The sequence below is a fragment of the Volvox carteri genome (genome assembly GCF_000143455.1).
Source record: "Volvox carteri f. nagariensis unplaced genomic scaffold VOLCAscaffold_53, whole genome shotgun sequence".
NCBI classification, from domain to species: domain Eukaryota; kingdom Viridiplantae; phylum Chlorophyta; class Chlorophyceae; order Chlamydomonadales; family Volvocaceae; genus Volvox; species Volvox carteri.
The window spans coordinates 420,479-441,679 of NW_003307596.1; the positions used below are offsets into that span (position 1 = coordinate 420,479).

The following is a 21,201-nucleotide window of genomic DNA, read 5'->3' on the forward strand; positions in this document are numbered from 1 at the left end:
GGCTGCAATCCCAACATATGTGCTTGCATCCTCATTTACTAACCGGCCCACAATTGTAGACACTACTACATGTACACTGAAACTAGGAACTCCACATGCAAGCAAAGTAACGTACAACAACTTTTCTCGTCTATCTCCCTGCGCCCTTCATTCGCGGGAACGAACACACACAACATTCGCTGTCTCCGGTTAAGGTAGACCCGACGTGCTCGGTGCTTCTTTCAGGGAACGCACGGGACGGGAGTTTACGCTACTCAGACAGAAGCAGCGATCGGGACCGTCGCTGAAACCCGCGCATATGTGGCGCGCACGTACACACATGGAATGAATTGTGAACACCTAGTCATAGTCAAAATGAGGCCCGTTAGCTGGCTGGCCACGGGCCTGGCTAAGCTAGCCATTATACAAATGTCACGACCAAACAACTGTAAGTCCTACACAACTGTAAGTCATCATCATCGCCATACACCGCTGCCTATAAGGTATGAGCTCTGAAAAAAAGGCGGAATGCCAACAGCACCTAGCTTCACTACAACTCGTCATTGGGGTTCGTGCATAAACTGCATTAAGGGAACCGGACATACATGTTGCGTCTGCCTGCAATAACGCGGGCCATAACCTTATGTGCCTTAGACCTTACATACGGGCAGGACGCATGCACGCAACAGACAGTGCTCTACCTTAAAGTCTGGACAGATGACCTGGTCTATCCCGCTGCTGCTGAAGATAGATGAAGTGAAATTAGGATATGTATACAGCCGCAACACAGGTAGCAGGTTATGCACGATGCTTGATGCGGGGATGCTTGCTTGAAGGCGGCCAGCAGGTTTATGTGCAACTTCTTATATACTCGTAATACGTGCATGTTCTGCATCCTTGTGGACGGTTATAACCAACCCTCAACCAACCAGATGCCGCTCCAGGAAAACTTCAAATGCACGATGTTTTACCCATATGATGTAAACTGCATTAAGTTGGGGGCCGCCACATACGCCGCACAATAGACCATCCTGATCGCTGAAGATGGACTTTAAACAAACCTACACATACGTGCGGCAGCAGCGCATGTCATATACCCCCAATATGGTCATGTGCACATGCATGTACAGTCAATCCATTAATCGCAAACTGAATTGATCTTGAACACCAGCCAAGCAACCTCTGCAAGCCGTGCTGGCCGAATTCCGCTCCACCACTGTAGTGGCTGTACACCACGCTGCTACAGCCACCTAACGTTTTCCGTCATCTAATGCAATCCAGACTTGGCCTGGCTTGGCCGTATTTGGCGCATCGTAGGTTGGATCTAGCGCGCTACTGTTTAAACTGTCTTGCAAGCATATGGTCGCCCTCGCCATGTCTAAGCCCCTTACGGATGTCCCCACGGGAGGTGAGTCCGAGCCTGCTCGGCAGCCCCTGCTCCCGATATCGCCCAGCCCGTCGGAATGATTCCTGTATCGCCCCATCGTGGCCTCCTTACTCGATGCCGCGACACCTGCTGGGGCAGCGGCTGACTCTCCACGCCAGTGAGAGGCGAGGCGGTTAAGGAGAGCTGGCTGTGCCACCCGCTTGGTGTCACCTCCGCAGCTGCTGCTGCGGGCCTCGCCTGAGTCGGAGCCCCTCGGGTTCACGTTACCGTGAGTCAGGCTTATAACGGCCAGCTTTTGCTGCATAACCTGAGCTGTGCCGGTGAGTGCCTGGACGATGGGCGGCCAGAAGTGCCGTGCAGAGATGAAGATGAAAAGGCCCATGAGGGCGGTGTTGAGGGCAATGATTAGGATTGCCAAGGTGTTCTGCAGGCAGCAGCACCAGCAGTAGCGGCAGGCAGCAGCAGCAGCAGAGGCAGTAGTGTCAGCGGTGGCAAGCAGCACCAGCAGCAGTGGCAGGCAGCAGCAGTAGCAGCAACGGCAGCAAGATGCAGCAGTGTCAGCGGTCAGTCATAAGTCGCCGAGTGGCGTCCTCGGGGTGCCTGGGCGCCATATCTTGGCATCGCTCATGTTAGCGCGTCGTTGAGGGCAAGACACGAAACACACATTGCATCCAGCAGTGCTCCTGGGCTGTTAGCAACCACCCGCTGCCATGCAAGGCCGATATTGCCAATGGGATGCAGAGCCCTCGCAATACTTAGACGCATCGGCACATGCGAGCTTTCTTGCGCAGCATTACCAAGCACCAGCACAGCTATGCATACAAAGGCATATCTTGCCACACAAGCGGCATACCTCTGCGATGGGGTTAAGCCCGTCTCCAACTGTGAAGTACAGGCTGAGGGTGATGGTCAGGCTGAGTGTTCCCAGAGACATGAACTCCATGATCACCAGCAGCCGCGACAGGAGAGGAGCGCAGCTGACGTTGATGAGCGCAATGACAGTGAACACGGCAAGCAGCAGGAGAGCCTGTCAAAGATACATGAAGAGGCATGCAGAGTTTAGGAAGCGAATCGCTACTGGTTCGAATGAAGCTATGGAAAACACATTTGCCAAAAAATGTAAAGGCATTGCCATGGCGCGCACGTGCAGGGATCGCTACAAACAGGGGCCTCATTCGCACCCATGCACCCTAACCACGGATGATCTGACTTGAGCTCATGTTGCCATCTCCAAGCTGCATCAAACGTGTGCTGCAGGTCTGTACCTGGTACGACACACTTAATCCGCGGCCCAGCACCTCGACAGACACCAGGATGAGCGTCTCCAGCTGCAGCACTGTCTCCCACCAGATGAAGCGTGGCCTGAAGCGAGAACAGCAGGCGGAGGTTGCAAGGCAAGGTTGCAAGGCAGACTGGGGTAGGAGGTAAACAAACAGGGCCGCCTGTGGCAAGCGCATTTAGCAGGTAAAATATCTTGCTGAAGTGAATTCATGAGATTTTATCATTTCAAGGCAAGAGGGTATAAAGGAACAGGCAGTGCAACGGCGCAGTGTGCTTGCCTAGTGCTTAAAACCACACAATAACCGCTTACTTGTAGCGCTTGTAGAGGAAGCCGTAGACCTTGCGCACGTGGGCATCTTCCAGGCGTCCTCGCACGCGCCACACGAATATGAAAGACACCAGCGGGGGCAGCACGCAGAAGACCACAACTGCCACTACCCCGATGGGAACGTACACATGCAGGTGGTCTCCGCTGTAGCACATCGCTTGCATGTTGCGCAGCCAATAGCCGTGGCGCCATTGCGCCTAAACAAGCAAGGAAGGGATCAGCAGCCGTGTAATACGCCATAGTAACGTAAGTCATTCCTTCCTGACTTTGAAACAAGATTCATTTACGAAATCCTTCATCATCATAGCGCTAAAGGCTCGCCATGAAAAGCTCCCAAGGTGACATGTTCATCGCAAACTACCTATGCCTTGCAAAATGGTTTAAAAACCCTGTTGCGTGAAGTGGATTTTCCGCAGACAGTCGAAAGGTAAAGAACTTAACAGCGTATTTTGCTATCCAGGGCTGAAATCACACCTGCACCTGTATGATTGTGGAAAGGTGCTTACCTGCTGTGTCTCAGGAAACGGTCCTTCGCCACCATCAATCGGGTAGCATGCAAACGTAGAGAGAGCTGTGTACACGGGATGCAACAGGACGGATGGCAACGTTGGAAAGGGTCTGAACGAAGGCCGCCCGTATGGAGCGAGCCTGGAAGGCGAACGAGAAATCTCAACACACAAGGGCAGCACCAACACATCGCCAGCCAGGCACCCAAGCACCACGATTGCCCAACAGTAAATGCTTATGCTATTCAGCATGCCTGAATGCGAGGTCGTGTCAATCTTGACGACGGAAATCCGCGACATGTAGTGACGACCTTCCAGTTCGCAAAGACGCTGTTGACGCAAGCAAAACATGCCTGCCGACGAGTAAACTCTTGCTCGTGCGCAAACTGCTGACCACGCACCCACCAGCATGTGCCCAGCTCGGATAGAGAATGAAGACTGCCGCCATCAGCACCACACCCAGCTGCTCCACCAAGCTCATGGCCTTATCCACCTGCACGAACGTCGCCTGGCTAGTAAGTTGCGTGCTGGCCGCCAGCGCGCGCAGCTTCTGAAGCGTCTTGATAGCGTCAGCCAGTGAGCCTTTATACGAAAGCGCCTTGGGAACCCTCCTATGTGTGGCCTCCGATGGGTGAGCCAGGTAGTACGGCATGTTCGGCGGGGCACACGGTGACACCGACGATGGTGCGCCGGCCAACAAGTTAACGCTGTTGGCACCGGGGAGCAGAGATGTCGGTCTGACGGCAGTGGAACCGCCAGCAGCACCAGGGTCTTCGTCATGGTGCATTCCCGGGATATCACGGTTCACCAAGCGACCCAGCTCCCGGGAAGCAGCAGCAGCAGCATTCGGATCCCGGAAGTGCAGATGCGGCAACCCAGCCACACGCCTGCAATCTCCGCTTGGTACAGTGGGCAATGACGGCAGCTGCGGGAGCTTCGTGGCCGAGGCTGTATCCAAAGTGTTGCTGTCTATCGTGAACGCTACGCTTGCTGTGACAGGTAGCTCTGCAGGCTGAGGTTGAGTACAGGCTGCTGGACCTGCGGGGCAGCTCGGCAGTGGAGGACCAGCAGCAGGCGGCACAGCCGCATCCTCTGCATCGAAAGCAATGACTCCGACATGCTTGAAAGCATCGCGGAGGCCAATGCTGCCAGCATGTGCAATTAGCGAGGTCGACCCATTGTTGGAACCAGGCATCGAAATATTCACATGGCTGTGCTCGGGGACCCTGCCACAACTGGCTGTAGGAGCTGTGTTGTCCGTGCAGACGGCGGCCGGCTGGGTGACATACCGCAGGCTGCGGTTCGGGCATCGCTTATGCACGTACACCATGGCCATCCATGCTGACCGTGCAGCGTCCATGACTGCTCGGGATACAATTTTCCGTAGCGGGTAAGCGTACCTGGGCACAAACAGCAAGAAATTCGTGTGCAGGTCAAGTGTTGTGTATCCGTGTATGGGCAGTGTATAGGTGGACATGGTCGGACAATAGTGGTGCAGCTAGCTGCCCATTACCTTCGCAGCTGGATAGGCATAGATGTGTGCTGTATCTTTCTCACATTCCTGACCTTTTGCTGGTCTTAAGTCTCTGTCGGCTAGTCCATGCACGCTTGCCTGCTCTGGCTTTGCGATTCAGGTCTTCGCTAGGATGGTGGTACATCTACCTGATGTCAGAAGTTTAACGATACAGGGCCCTACATACCAGAAGCTACCTTCAGATAACATCGCACAGTGCCGCGTCTGTTGTGAAGTTATTCCGTGCCAACTGAGTCATGGGCGGTTTCATAGCTTCTTTGAGAGCGACGGCTGGGACGCCGCCTGCCTGTGCCCCAGGATCCACAGGACAATTTGTTAACACATCAACGCAAGGTGACGCAGTAGCACTGTCAATCTGAGGACTTTATGGAGCATCCCGGACGCGTAAGGCATTACGGTTAAAACGGTTTTATGGCCGTGAACCTGTGTGGTTAAGCTTACCGAAGGGCCCATAAGAGCATGGATACCGTTGCAACAGCACATGGCGTCAGGATGCCAGCCAGCCACTGGATGAAGGCCTGGCCGGCGCTGTCTCTGCCGGGCAACAGGCAGCTAGGGCTGTACACAAGGTAGTTCTCTGCGCCGGTGACGGCACCAAACACCGCCTGGCATTGCAAGATGATGCTGGGGTAGTCGATGTTCAGACGCGTCACTGCATCCATCAACGAAAATGACCGGGCAAAAAACCCCTAAGATTCACGCTGCATTTTTTACTTACGTGCATGCATACGTACATGCATACGTACATGTGTGTACGCACGGCGGATATCAGCCATCATGTGGAAAGTAAGTGCGCTTGAGTCCAGGGTGCAGCGCTAGGAAATACACAAGGTACGGTGCACGGAGAAAACGAAGGCGTGCCTATATCAGGTGATGGGTGTCTTCGTGACCTCCATTCAACGTACACGATAGGCTACGTACCGATGATGAGATACTGGAGATGCAGGACAATAACCTGTATCGGCAAGGGCAAGCCCATGGGTGTAAGTTCACATGGAAGGCATGGCGACCCCGCTCAATGGCAGACAAACAGGGCGTAGCTCAATGAGCACCCCTGAGCGCTTCATCCATACATCCATCTATTGGGTTTGCATCAGCAGGCCTCTTAATACTAATGCGCGATGGTCCTGGGTTCGATTCCTGGAGAGACCCCCGAATTAGTCGGGAGCGCGAGATTATGGCTAGCTGCTGAGATGTGAAGTTGAGGTCACAGTTGATGGACCAGATTCGCACGCTGGATTGGTGGCGATTGCCCGATCCCCGTCTCTTCGGGTGTTCGGGTGAATGGATAAGGAGGGGTCCCTGAAGGCTGGATCCGCCGCCTTGGACTCACAGTTCGTATGGCGAAGTACAGTGTGGTAGTGGTGGGTGGTGCTATAAGGTGATAAATGATCGTAGAACTGACAATGTGATAAAGCGGCCCAGAAGCCTCCCATTCTGTAACATCACAAATTACAAATACACGAACAGCAAATTGCACACTATCGTGTACCCGCGTGTACCCTGTAAGGATCTGAACGACTGGCAGGCCTACCTTCACGACGTCTCCCATCTCCACCCGCTCGCCAGCCTTGCCACCAGCGGCCAACATCTGTGCCAAGTGTTCGCCTTTCTTCTCTCCAAAACCTTCGGCAAAGTTTGCCACCGTGGTGAACAAAATCAAACCGACGCTGCTGAAGAACGACATCAGACCCAACCCGACGGTGCGGGCCACCTGGGGGCAGCGCTTGCAGTTGAAAGCCTGCATGAATGGACGCGGTGGAGCCGAGGAATGGACGTTGGAAAACTTACAGGCACCAGACATGCGACCGCTCGGGATCTTATGAAGCTCAAGTTGATTAGCGAATGAGGCAGGACGAAAGACATTTATTAACTAAAATAACTTCCAACAGGCTGTGCCATGTGGGATGGCGAATGGACGAAACTATGCTTGCTTGGCGGCAAAGAAGTAATACCGCGGGCTGGGCTTTCAGAACCAGCGTATAAACAGCCTTGCATACCTTGTAACCTTTGTACGGGCTTTGCAGGGCCTACCGCCTGGAACTTACCGAATCGATGGAGTACCCTGGAACACAAGCTGCACATAGGTTTCCTGTGTAGCCCTCCGCACACTGCTGCTGCATGTAGGAGTCTGGGTGTCCGGATGGTAATCCAGAAACAAGACACCGTGGGAGGTCTGGAGCTCTCATCTGGAACGCCGGATTATCGCTGTTCAGCAGAACGGCTGGGAGCAGATCAATGGATGAATTCTGCAACAGCTGCATAAGTTCCCGTGCGTGTGATGTCAAGTCCAATGTAGTGGTGCCATTCCGCCCTTGCGGGACTGGGCCCAAGGTGCTTGCATACCACTCAAGCTGACACCGCGCCAAGAGCTTTGTTCGATATTCGGATTGAAGGACCATGCTATAGAGCCAATCCGGAAACATTTTCACGTCACCGTCGAAGTTACACGCCGAAGGATTGGGGCAAGTGTGGATCTTGGTGGAGTTGGCCGCACTGTGCCAGTAGCCTGTTTGGAGACGGGAAAGGGGAGCACAGCATGGGGATCAAGGATTGGAACATGTAGGCTAGACATGTTTGTCTGTCACGTAGATTAGGACCACCGCTTCCTCATTCTAGATGTGCATATGCCCCCTAGGTTCCACCAGGGACGAAGTCCCCATCGGGTCTGGTCTGTAGACATGCCAGGTACACGCCCAGCGGGTCCAGGCAGGCAGTTAGTTGCGTAACGGAAGCACTAAAGTGCTTAGGCAACCAAGTGCATGTTGGACTTGCTTTGCCTGCGAAGCTGACACGTCCACAGACCAGGCCCGATGAAAACACCAAGTGTGCATCCGTGGTCTCATCGCTGAGGTATCGGCGGCATACAAGGCCGGAAGGGAAACCCGCACATGCCAAGCACGAGGACAGAGCGTAGGACAAGGCTACACGTGTACATTCGTGGGGCGGTTTATCTCCCACATTACGTCACCACCAACTGGCGGGGGCACACGTACCTGGGGTGGGCACGATCACAGCCCCTCCAAGGCAGACAGCATTTATGGGGCAGATTCTGCAAGCCGAATCCTGGGCGTAAAGAGTAGCATTCATCCTTTGATAGTAAATACCCTGGTTGCCAGAAGCACCACCGGCAGTTACAGTGGCACCGCTGAGGTCTCCTCCAACTACAGAAATAGCTGTTAGAGAAGGTCGGTCGTCATGCCACAAGCCGTACTGACCAGAGGGACACGTCTTACAGCCTGTCCAGGAGGGCTTGTAGTTGCTGCGTGACAGGTCCAGTGTTTCTCCGACACGGCATGGGATAACCTCCAGTGTCATCTCCAATGGTGTGACCTACACGGAGCACACACAGTGCATCTACATAGTGAAGAGAGCCCTCCTCCGTAGCGGTGGAGCGCTTGATAGCTAAAAACCCTTCTGTGCGTGAGGTCCATCACCTGTTGCTTGCCCATCGCTATAACACCATAGATTGCAGCGGTGACAGGTGATAGCACAGCTTGTTGGCCATCATTGCGATCTATAGTATCGCAGCCGTAATTTTGATGCGCAGTGCGCGCAATCGAACGATATATACCAATAGGGCAAAACCTTCGATTCGCAGGCGTACGTATGCGTGTTTGCTTGCAACAAGCAAGGTGCAAACAGACCGTCTATTCTATCCGTTGGCTACTCGAGAGCAACCACGGGTTGATGCTGTCGCAACTTCCAAAAAGCTCTGGTTGTCACTGGCTTGATTGCTGCCACGCGAATGGCTATCGAATAGCTTCACCACGAATGCTTCAACGCAGAACAGACATATTTATTCATTTACTGACAGATAAAGTGAATTGGCCAGGTTCAAGGGATACGAGTAAATCCTTCGTGTGTAGGTGGAATGGAAGTCCAGCTATCCCACCTTGACATAAGACGAGTAGTTGCTTGAAAAGGAAAGCATGAGACTGTAAAAACCGGGCCATGCGTATGCTTTGACTCCTTCCCATGTCGCTGACCCGTTCACTACAGACACTGTCAAGCTCCTGTTCAGGCCGGCGTCCAGGTTGGCCACGTCATTATCAAGCAAAGGTGCGCTCCCATCAGCGACCGTCGCATTGTAGGTGGCGTCAGGTGAAGTCCGAGGCCGAAGTGCCAAGGATATCGTAGAAGGGGCAATGTCTGCGAGGGAAAAGCAGCAGGGTAGGAGCTGTGCATGAATTGCTGATACAATACTTTACTAGCACATCCAATGTACCAAGACGGTTATGTACACACGAGCACCCGCGTGCCCTAGCCCCGGCATGCATGGCCCCCTCCCACAGGCATGTACTGTTATATCACGACTTCAGAAAAGCACCGATCGCCGGATGCAGATCCCGATGTGATATGCCCAGAATACAACACGTACAGACAGCAACACGCGAGGACTTGCTTAAGCTTGTAGGGACGAAGTGAACCTGGACGAATAGGCCCTCCATATTCCTTTATTATAAACAATGTCACCCGGTTAATGGTAGTCACAAGCTAAGGGTTGGCAATGCCATACGTACCCCAAACAACTCTCTGGCCAAACATGTCATACAGCTGGGCGGTAAGGTTGAACACAACACCCGGCTGCAGCTGTAGGCGCTGGCTGGTAGAGGTGTCAGCATCAGCAAAGCGCAGGCCAATGTAAGTTGCTGGTAACGCTATGTACGGCAGCTGCATCAAGAGCTTTTGTCGCTCTGGCCCAGTGTACAAGGTCGGGAAGCTCATGCATTGTGAAAGTTGGGAGGTTAGCTGCGCAAACCGCTTGTGAGAAAGTCCGCCCATGTCCGCAGCGATTTCAGCTGCCTCGCGGACGGTCCCGTTGGCAGTAACCAGGCCCAGAACCTGACCAGCGAAAAACTCTGCGCTGTTGATACGCTTTGTGCGAGACTCAACAAGGCGGTCCATCACAGTCCGGCCTATGTCAAAGTCATGCATTCCAGACTGCTCAGCCTGGCTGAGCGCTTTCACCAAGTGCTCGATAGTTTCATTCCCAGGACTACATCTTGCATGCAGAGCAGATGCAAGGAAGTCGTCGACCCAAATTGTTCGGATCTGCAATGGAGGGGTTCAGGCGGGCGAAATAGCTATGAATTACACAAGTAAAGCATCGTGGTAAACCCGGTGTCGGTTGGGTACCATCATTTCGTCAGGCCAAAGTGCCGGCAGTCGTCTGGTTGCCCGCTCACTCCTGGTCGCATTCTGGACACTGTTCAGTATGGAGCAATTAATCACATGCGGCGGGTAGTGGATAGCCCTCACAGAGTGCAACTGTCCTGTGCACAGAGGCGAGCCAGCAGCAGGGTATTGCCTCTGTGTGTTGTACGCATGTGCCATATCCTCAACAGCATGCTAAAAGTAGGTCTGCATGCATGAACGACGTGTATGTGTGCTTGCACTGTAAGGGACACAATGTAAACTGGGCGTGTGAGAAGTCCCCGTTAGTAAGTAGATGTGATTCACAATTTGGTTAATGCACGCTTGTCACAGTTAAGCGGATACCGTTGGTTGAGCTTTAAGGCTATCTTGTTTTGTTGTTCGCCGTGCACCCTCCAAGTCGCCGGTGGTGCGTGCTATTGCCTGTCGCTTTCTTTTCAGCTCTTCTCTTAATCTTTCCTAGACATGACAGCCTTAGCGGTGTAACAATTGTACGGCAGGGCATGGCGTCAGGCAGATAACACAATCCACGGGGCACTGATACCTGCCTGCCCAAGGGCCCAAGACCCCGATGGAGTCGCGCCACTTTGTTCCTCATCCATCGCTGCTGCAGCTGCAGATCCAGTGAATGCAACCGAAGGCAGTAGGGTGTCACTGAGCTGTAAAATCCAGCATTGCATAGCCGCGAGCATGTCGAGCTGCATCCAGGTGCGATCCCAATCCTGCATCTCGATCGGATCAGTAACCTGTAAAGAACAGCAGTGAAGGCTTAAATCAGGGCAGGCCGATTTGGCGGTGAGCAGCATCTGGACAAAAGAAAAGCCTTGTAGGCTAGTGCACCTAAAAGTGCTTGTTCCAGTGATGTTCCAGCGCTATAATTCGTTAGCTGTGTATAACCAACCTGAAGAGTTGTCAGAGCAGTAGATGAAGACGTTCCGTTGGCTGGATAGCACCGCTGCGTTGATGCAATCGATGTCCCAAACAACGCATAGTTGGACTCCTCCAAGTTGGACCGGCTAAGCACGCCAACCGTTTTTCCAGTGATGGACAATCCCCCACCCATGCCCTTACCCCCCAGGTGCTCCACACCCTCAACATCATTCCCACATACGTCCATGTTGGTCACAGACTCTGAAACCGAGTTGCTGGAAACGCGAACTCTGTGTAGAAGCATGCTCGTATACTCAGAAGCATCCCCCTCCTCAACCTTTGCGCTGATGTCCTGCTTCTGCACCGGCACTTGGATTGGCGACCCGGAAATAGTCAGCCCACCACCCGAGACTCCGGCTACATTGCCAGTAAAATTCAGGTATTCGAGGAGAAGTCGCCTGCAGCCATTGGCATAGAAGCCTCCACCGGTACCGGATGCACTGTTCCCCGCAATGAGGCTATGACGCAGCACTAGTGAGGAGCAGTTTTGTGCCGCCAACGAGCCACCACCTTCGCAAGCCCTGTTCAAAAGCATCGTTGAGTTGAGGATATTCAGTGTGCCTGCTCTCGCGAGGAAGATCGCTCCACCCTGTCGTCGGGCAGTGTTGCTCTCAAGCCGTACCAAGTGCAGCAAAGCCTGCCGCTGGGGGTCTGACATGTTGGAACAGGCTTGTGCAGGCAACCGGGGAAAACCGGACGCACCGCCACTAGTTGCACTACCATCCCCCTTGGAACTGTATGAGACATACAAGGCACCACCTGAAAGTCCGGCTTCATTGCGGGTCATGAACGTTTCCTGTAAAGTGACCGACGAGCTGCAAATAGCATCCAAGAGCACCGCGCCGCCATTACCGGATGCTCTGTTGTTAACAAAATTACAGCCGTTTAGTAACACATCCGCGTCCCTTTCAATTTGTAACTGAATCGCTCCAGCATTGCCACCAATGGCAGTGTTGTTCACTGCTGTCACGTTCAGTAATAACAGAACACCCTTGCTCCGTACATCAAATATGCCAGCACCGCCGGATATCGCAGCCTCATTCTTGTTCATGCTGACGTTCACAACCTCAGCACAAGCACCTGCGCCAATCATGGTGTACAGTCCTCCCGCACTGGCAACCTCAACAGTATTGCCCACAAAAGATGATCCAGAGACGTGAACGGTGGTGCCAATTCCTCGTGCTGCAAGGAGTGCTGCCCCAGCAAGCCGTTGTGCAGCTGCATTCCGCTGCGAAGCATGGCACGCATGCACCACACCAAGGAGGGGCGACCAAGATGTAAGAGTGCAAGCCCAGCAGGACAGAGCGAGTGTATCCCTCCGAAAAGGATGCCGTTTATAAGCTGCAGGTATAATTGCATGTCAAAACAAAACGGCATAACACAATTTTGTAGACACAATTTCAGCACCGCCGTGATAAAATGATATGTTAATTCCCATAGCGCTACTGGAGGGGTTCCACAAAGATTGCAATGAGCAGCGGACACGCAAACTCAGCCAAACCAAACCACGCACCCTGCCCAACTACCTTACCGTGAAGTTGCAGCTGGCAATGTGAATCCTCCCGGCATCTGATGATGCATATAGGTAGAGGGCCCCTCCATATTCAAGATCTGCTATATTATGATCGAAGCTGCAATCTGTCAGGCTCACAGACCAGTTTGCATTCCTATACAAGCTGTTGGTGCAGGTAGTGCTGCTGCCATGCAAAAGCTTAAGACGGACATCATCAGTAGTGTTGGCATCCCCTTTGCCACCACTGTAATCGTCAGTAGATGTCTGCAACATCTCTGCTTGCATCAGATCCCGGTGATGCATGCTGCTCATCGGAGATTGGCGAAGCAGATGCCTTCGCTGTTGCGCCGACATGCCCTGCTGACATTGTTGCCCCACGTCCAAACCAGCGGTAGCGGCGGCAAGTGTTGTAGTTGTCGGCAGCATGAGAGTAGCCGTGGAGCGAGCCATATGCAGGGCGCCTATAGCCCCACCACTGAGCATTGCCCGATTCGACGTGAAGTTGCATCCTGAAAACGTCGAGCCACAAGAGATCGCCATGACAGCCCCCCCAGATCCTCCATTGCAGCTGTTGGCCTCGAAGGTTGTATGGCCTATCGTCAGCTGGCATACATCATTGAAGTTCGATCTAGTGCCGGCAGTTGGCTCACGCCAAACCAGTACCGCACCACCGAAACTAGCTAAACTTGTGAAATCGCCCGTCATAGCCCCTGCTGAGTTATTGCTGAAGGTGGTTCCATTGATTGTGATGCGAGATTTTGTAAGAGACGCATCACGCAAGGCTACCGCCCCGCCAGCACCAGTGGCTGTATTCCCAACAAACACGGAGTCGTCGATGTTAAGGAAGAGTTGGGTGTCGTCTCCGCAGGTCCCATGGGGCTTGAAAAAGAATGCTCCACCATCTGCCGCCCCTGCGGTGTTGCTGGCAAACAAGGACCTGGCAACGCTCACACTCATGGTTCTGAGTGGCAGCACACAGTTTGGCCGTGTTGCTTGAGGTAGTAGTTTCGGAGCAACCTGAAGATCAAAGCAAGGAAGACGGCGGTCTATCCTTAGGCAAGCAGAAAGTATTGTGTAATGTTTGTATATGTAGCAAATTGCGTGGGGTAGCTGCACATGTGTGCCGAAGTACTTGCTAGCACCGTTAACCGTTAACCGTCAACGTTGACGTCATGCATAGCCCTTAATGTATGGGTGCACACAAGTTCAAAGGAATGTAAGTCGTTTGGATCTGGTAAGTTCAGTTGCTTGCCCTGTAATCATAAAAGGATACAAAGTGTATGAGCAGTAGCTAGTACATATACAACCGCCGATCTACTGAATGCCTTTAAAGCAGTGCTACTATTTTAACGGGATGCGCGACGTTACTTACCGTCGACACGAAAAGAACGCCTCCTGAACCTCGCGCTGCCATGTTTTCAGAAGATTTGCAGGAGTGAATGCGGAGTCCTGGGGGCAGCTGGGCCAAATAAATTGCGCCACCATCATAGCCCGCTGTATTATTAATGATGGAACTTTCGTTACTAATAGTTAGCTCAGCAAAACCGCGAATATAAAATGCACCTCCGTTTAGGGCAGAATTGTTGCAGAGCTGGGTCCTCCCGCTTGTGAGGATTCGGCTAGCATCGCCAATGTAATCCCCAGTGTCAACATACAGCACCCCTCCGTCATCTTTCGCGTTGTTGTTGGACCAACTCGATGCTCCAAGCACGGAAATTTCCACAGTCTTAGCCAGAGCATAAAGTCCACCGCCCTTGCCTCCTGCACTGTTGTTTAAGAGCGTGCTCATGCCGTCCCAAGTCACGTTACCGATGTATGATTCATCGCCGGCATTGGCAGCACCAGATAGGGCATCAAGGAACACCGCGCCACCATCGCCACCTGCAATGTTGTTCTCGATTCGGCTGAGACCATCCACAGAAAAGTTATAGAGTAAGCCCTGCGATTCAATTCCGTCACAGACAGACAGACCAGTAGGATGGAAGTAGGGTGTGAACATGCAGGACGGGATGCATACATACCAGCCATATTATAAATGATTACCCGGGAAATAAACCACTGCAGGCGCCTGGTTGCCGGCAACAAACAAACTAATCGTCGCTCCTAATGCAGTGCGTTGGTTTAGGTGCTGATGCGGCCGCACGCATGGCTGCTGTCTTATACCCGACGTGCAGGTAATTAGTTTGTCTGTCCTACTTCGTTGGAAGCAAGCACCTCAGTTGCCTCATTAATGGCAGGGTATGAAACGCTTTACCATCATGGGTTTTACCCACCAAAGCTCGGCGCAATAGGTGGCTTCCACCCATGCATGAGGATCCACCTGGTGGCAAGCAGCATGCACACCTGCTGCTTCCCTCGTGTCTATACATGCACTCAAATACCAACGAACTTACAACACACATCCACACACCCACACATACGTACCCTTACTCGCCCACGTGGGGTCGGGCCATACATTCCAGCCACCGTTACAATGGTGGAGCTGTAAGCACAAGCCCCTTCCCCATTAACCTTAGTATTCAGTACGCACCTTCACATAAATTGCGCCACCGCCACCAGAAATGGCAGTGTTGCTCGAGATAGTGCTTGATTCGTTGATGAAAATTCCCGCTCCACGTGCAGTTCCACTTATTTTCTTGGCGATAACGACATACATACCACCACCATTGGACAAAGCCTGATTTCTGAGGATGCTGGACTCACCGGTGACATACAAGTCAAAGGCCTGACCATTTATGAAATAAAGAGCCCCGCCATCTATTCCAGCTTCGTTTAAAGCAATAAGGCTCCTGTCCTCTACAGTGGCGTTCAACATACCATCACTTGATTGTACGTAAATTCCACCACCATAATTTAAAGCTCGGTTGCCAACCACGCGACTGCCAGCCGTCCTCAATCGTAAATTTAGAGAAGGTGTACTGAAGTACAAAAAACCCCCAGCACTAGCAAAGTTGTTGGCTACTGAGCTATTCAAAACGCTTACATTATAACCGTCGTCACTTCCCTTGTAAGAAGTAGACAGATGTACAGCCCCGCCGCTGCCCCCAGCTGTATTGGATGATACATTGCTTCTGTCCGATATTATGAACCCTCCTTGTGGCAGGAATGTCAAGGCCTGTACATAAATTGCTCCACCACTGCTTGCGGCCGAGTTTTCGATGATGGACGACCTGCCTGCTACTGTCAAGGGGAGGTCTATCCGGTTGGCTGCAATATAGATTGCACCACCATCAGAGCTTACCAAGGGGCACTCAGTGCTTTGAATGCGCCTAGGGACTGAGTTGTATGCAAGAACACTGTTGTCCGTAATTACTACACTGCCCAGGGTGCCATTTATCAGCTCTCCAGCAGGTTGGTTGATGGGAACTGTGCCTGAAATGTTCAAAAACACAGCCCCACCCTGGCACAAGCCAACGTTGCTCAGGAAAGACGTGTTTGACATTTGCAGCGTGGCCAGACCCCCTGAGGATTGCTTCACGAACACAGCTCCACCACTTCCAGTCGACGCAATGTTGCCGACGAATGTGCTTCCATTAAGGAAAATCCCGTGTCCACTGTCGGTGTTGCTGCTATCATGAAACACGAAAAGTGCACCCCCATTACGGTCTGCTGTGTTGTTCGCGAACAGTGTCTGTCCACTGAAGGAAATATGTGGCATAGGGCCCTTCGTTGTGTACATGTAGATGCCTCCACCCCCACCACAAGTGTAAGTATTACGGCAGGTTGCATTATTACCAGAGATTGTGGCATCTGTAGCATTCAAGGATCGAATACGTGCACAATTAATGTAAACAGCGCCACCGCTTCCATCCAGGGCTGCGTTGTGGAACAGCTTACTACCACCGCTTAGCTGCAGCAGCATGTCTCCAGCAGCTCCCCCATCTATGGCGATGGCGCCCCCTCTGAAACTGGCTTGGTTTCCAGAAAGAATGCTGCCTTCATCTGCAGCAAAGCGGATGGGCGTAGAGGTTGCCTTAGCCCCTGTAAAGACATACATAGCTCCACCATGAAGACCGGCAGCATTGTTACGCAACGAGCTGCCGGTCAGCAGTAAGCTGCCACCATCTCCAGCTGTATCACCTGTACCATCTCCAAGAATATTTACGGCAACGGCTCCCCCAAACAAGGCTGCGCTGTTCTCATTTACAGTGCTATTGTAAATGGTGAGAGCTCTGAGGCTGTTTGTCGATGTCAAATACAATCCACCGCCACCATCCTTGTTGCCTATGCTCCCACCGGTTGCTTTGTTGTACGATACCTCAGAGCTCGTGACGTCAACATACTCGATGTTAATACTCCTAAGATATGCACCTCCGCCACGTCCTCCAGCGGTATTGAATGACAGGACGGACCCATCACTTATGTTACTGTAAAGTGTGCCGTTTACGACATTACTGCAATGAATGGCGCCTCCATCCATATCGGCTGTATTATGTGTGAAAGTGCATTCCGTGACAGCGAAATATAGATCGATGGGTGCTGCATTGCACCACTTCCCCTACAATGAAGATCCAAACGAAAAATAAATGAGATGGCCTCTTTCGAAAGTGGCGAAATGTACATGCAGGCGCAGCAGCAGTAGTTAACTGTGAAAGTCAAGAAGTCGCAAAAACAGCATGCGGAAACCCGTTCGCAGAGGAAAATGGCGCATACATCATCCGGCCAGCCCTTTATCTGCTGTCACCCCCCCGATAAAAATGCTATCGTGTTAGAATACCTACACCAGTCATTTAGTGTTCGTCGCTTGAATGGGACCCACCTCATCCGTGAGCCTCCTCTCCGGCGGATTTCTAACTGCAATGCCTGCTCCACAACCTCCGCTGTTGTAGCTCATGACTGTTCGATGCACCAAAACCATGGCCTTGTTCCTGACACTGGCATCGCACTGCGCATTGTAAACAATAAGGACGGCACCATAACCAGCCGCTAGGAAGTCTGTATCGGAGTAGCCATTGTTTCTGCATGTCAAAAGGGGGCGCAATGCTGGCTCCTTTTGATCGCTTGTTCCTTCTTCAGCCGATGCGATCTGCTGGACGTCTTCCGCAGAATTGTTGACGAATAAGCTGTTGCTCAAGGACACGGTGCCGCGGGGATTGGCCTGAAGGAGAAGACAGGCCCAACCCATTGCACCTTGGACGTCTGAGCACTGGATGCCATCCAGGTTCGCGGCTTGCACCCGAGTAACACGGACTGCACCATACACCCTATCCATGACATCTGGCGGGCGATGCAGTGCTTCCAGGGTTACATTTCGTGTGGTCAGGGTGCTGCAGTTGAGGATCTGCAGCAATGGTCCCACGCTGCTCAAGGGGATTCCTGACACCACCGAATCCACCAGCTGCAGGTGAGGCACGTTAACAATGTCAAGGCCCCAGTCCTCTGGGCCCAAGGTGCCGTTGCCATCAAGGGCCCTGACCTTCCCTGTGCCCAAGGAGCTGCTGCTGTATCCATAGCTTCCATAGGTTGGAGCCTGTGCGCCCGATACCTGCGACTGCTCCACTGCAGGCCGTGCAGACGCACTCAAGTCGATGTTTACACCCAGCATATTGGACATGGCTCCGGAACTTAAGACGAAGTTGAGCAAGCTCTGGCCAAGCCGCACCTCTACGAGCGCATCCGTGTTATTGCTGCCGTTGGAGGTGGCAGAATCGGTGCCACCGACTGGAGTGGCCAACCAGCAATGGAGGTTGAACTCTGACACGGAAAAGCTGGCCCCAGCAGCAGGCGTAGGATGCCCCACAAGAACGATACGGCAGGTACGAGTAGAGCGATCTAACTCAGCATCAGCGCGTTCCAAGCGACTGTCATAATCTTGTGCAACTGCGCACAAAAGCGGAGAACGCCCAGTTGAACGTATTCAGCAATAGTCATGGTTATTATCCGTTCTGAGGGTTCAGACCTGCTGCTGTTATCGCACCTACAGCGTGCCTAAAGGACGACCTAGCTCCCTTGAGGGCATTGATATCACTACCATTATTCGGCAATGGCACCATTTCCCTACTCCAAAACGAACACACCTAGCAAACCCGCTAAGAGTTTCCAAGGCTACAAAATAGGATACTCTACATATAGTCCTAAAATTCATACCAGCTGTTAACATAATAACGAAGAGCAAAGCCCCTGAACTCTGCACAGCAAAGGCAGTTTTCCACCGAGCAAGCATGGTCGTATAGCAGGTAGCCCAGCTGCCAGGCGAAAGGGTGTTCAAGGCTTGCAGCTCATACAAAGGTGTAAATGCCGCATTTTTAGCCTTTCCTGTGGTTGGATTGCTTGATCACAGTGTACCAAGGAAAAAAAAACAAGGGCGACCGGAGGCAATAATTTCAGGCGTGCTGGCTTTAAGAATTTACACGTTTCAGCCATAGAGAAGTTCAACGAGAACTGGAATAAAAAAGTAAAAAACAAAGGTTACGATTTTTAAAATTAGCCGTTTGGATTGGAAAAGGAATGCCCTTCCCGGGGAAAGTTAATGCCTATAGTACTCTAGATGTGAAGGTGCGAAGCACAAGTAAGAAGAGCCTTGAAGGAAAAAAGCCCAGGACAGCCGTACATGGGATGTATGTTCCGCCTTTGGATAAGCCACTTGCTCTAGATAGCAGGTAATAATTTACCTTATACAAAAATCTTTATTGTGGCCCTGTATTCTTTTGCCCGTTAACTACATTATGTGGCTGTTCAACTTCCTCAACCTGTGAACGGGGCGGTGTGTTGTATCTATCCAATACACAATTGGACGGTGGCGTCGGAAGACACCGATTGGAACAGTTTTGTCCGGTTAATAGCGGGGATGCAGCCATCGCATAAGCCGTACAGCCAGTCCCGAAATGGCACGGCCAGTCCAGGATCGGCGTACCGTTGATCCATGCTTCCAATCGATGACGGGATCCGCGAGCCACAGTTCTGCAAGTATAGACTCCCGCGTGAGGCGGCGTCTACTTGTACGCATCCATGGCCGCGTCCCGCTCGCCGTGGTCCGAACCATAGATCTGACAAGAAGGCGGCAGCAGTTGGAATTCGGCTAGTTACAGCGGACTCCAACAACCGCGCCAAGCGAAAAAGGAAAAACCAGACAGAAAATGTATCCGTTGGGGACCGGATTTAAGAAATAGTATGTAACACGGTGTACCAGCCTTGGTGATTTGAGTATACTCACCGCCTAGCCGCCTTGCCGCCAAACCGCCAAGCCACTAAGGTGCCGAGCCGCCCAGCCGCCCAGCCACTTAGCGAACCCCTGGCCACCGGGCCGTGAACCCAACCCCCAAGCCACCCATCCCCCGAGTATACTCACCGCCTAGCCATCTTGCCGCCAAGCCACCTTCCGAAGTCCCAGGCCACGGCCTGCACCTGCTCTTCACCGAACCCTCTCTTAATCGCCCCCAGCTGTGCTACTCATTGAGAGTCACCCCGCACACACAGTCCGAACCGAAATGGGGAAGTAGGGACGCAAGGCACATAAAAACGTCAGCAATTGTACGGAGCGCGACTTAACGCATCGCGCAATTAGCATGCCAAGATCTTGCAATGCATCACAACATTCAAATAACGCAGGCTCATCTGGGCTGGGCTGGGCTGGGCTGGGCTGGGCTGGGCTGGGCTGGGCTGGGCTGGGCTGGGCTGGGCTGGGCTGGGCTGGGCTGGGCTGGGCTGGGCTGGCTGTGACTTCAATTGTTTGCTGGTTGCTTTTATGATACATGTACATTCACATCCACTGAGCTTCACAAAACATACATGTTTTGTTATACAGCGTGACCCACTTACCTCTCATATCACCACCAGTCATGTCGCCGATGGTGCCGTGCGCCATCCACTTGGAAACGATGGCAGCGGACCGCTTCTTGGTCTTCTCCCTATCACCTCCCACAGGACTGGGGAAAATGGGGTAGGGGTATTAGCGCGGTTACTTGCTTAGCCTGGCTGAAATGGCAAAGTGCGCGTCGCACAGGCGCATACAGGCATGTTGTAATGCATCACGACTTACACCAATATGCAGGCTGAGCTGAGCTGGGGCTGCTGGCTGGCTGCCTAATGGGAGCATTTTCCCCCGTAGACAGCCCAATAGACCCCTACTCCCCGTACTAATCGCTGGATGGCCCGTTATGGCTTGAGCCGCGGCTCGCCACAACAGAAGTGCCCGCTGCAATAACAACAACAGAAGTTCGATTGCGTGAAAAGAGGAAAGGCCTCACCGGAGCATGCCCGGCGCAGATATGTATTCCACCAACAAATGGTTTGATGCGACAAGACGCCACCTGCATGCGGCTGCTTTACTACACTTGTCCGCACAGGTAACGAAGCGCGACATAGCGTGTGATTGCACTACAGTGGCTGGATTGAATGGTGGCTACCTAAGCTGGACCGATCCCAGCTTGCGCTTGGCAGTTGGCTTACGATTGCGTTAAGTAGGAGGGCCACCTGTACCCATTAGCCTGGCGGCCCGAGGCATTCCCTTTCCCCAATGTTTCGATCCTCCTCAACCATGCCGGGTTTTGCAACAGATAACGACTTTCCAATAGTCACAAGTATCGGGACTTTGCGAAAAAGACTACAACCTTCGGTGCGTTGCAACAGTTTTTGTGATACGAATGG

General features: G+C 52.6%; 1 protein-coding gene across 1 annotated transcript; it reads right to left on the bottom strand.

Annotated features, from left to right (window-relative positions):
- Window positions 1-1,229: 1,229 nt before the first annotated feature.
- VOLCADRAFT_96559 (uncharacterized protein) lies at window positions 1,230-20,917 on the bottom strand (the record flags this gene model as incomplete). Its single annotated transcript, XM_002955622.1, has 25 exons — window positions 1,230-1,694; window positions 2,220-2,393; window positions 2,632-2,728; window positions 2,958-3,172; window positions 3,482-3,546; window positions 3,887-4,881; window positions 5,457-5,592; window positions 5,937-5,970; window positions 6,550-6,756; window positions 7,064-7,524; window positions 8,012-8,348; window positions 8,911-9,167; window positions 9,539-10,070; window positions 10,155-10,291; window positions 10,717-10,918; window positions 11,074-12,330; window positions 12,634-13,632; window positions 13,988-14,554; window positions 15,146-17,113; window positions 17,375-18,435; window positions 18,703-18,742; window positions 19,469-19,601; window positions 19,904-20,000; window positions 20,374-20,480; window positions 20,802-20,917. 25 exons carry the CDS (start codon window positions 20,915-20,917, stop codon window positions 1,230-1,232), a joined length of 10,659 nt encoding a protein of 3,552 aa, XP_002955668.1.
- Window positions 20,918-21,201: the final 284 nt, after the last annotated feature.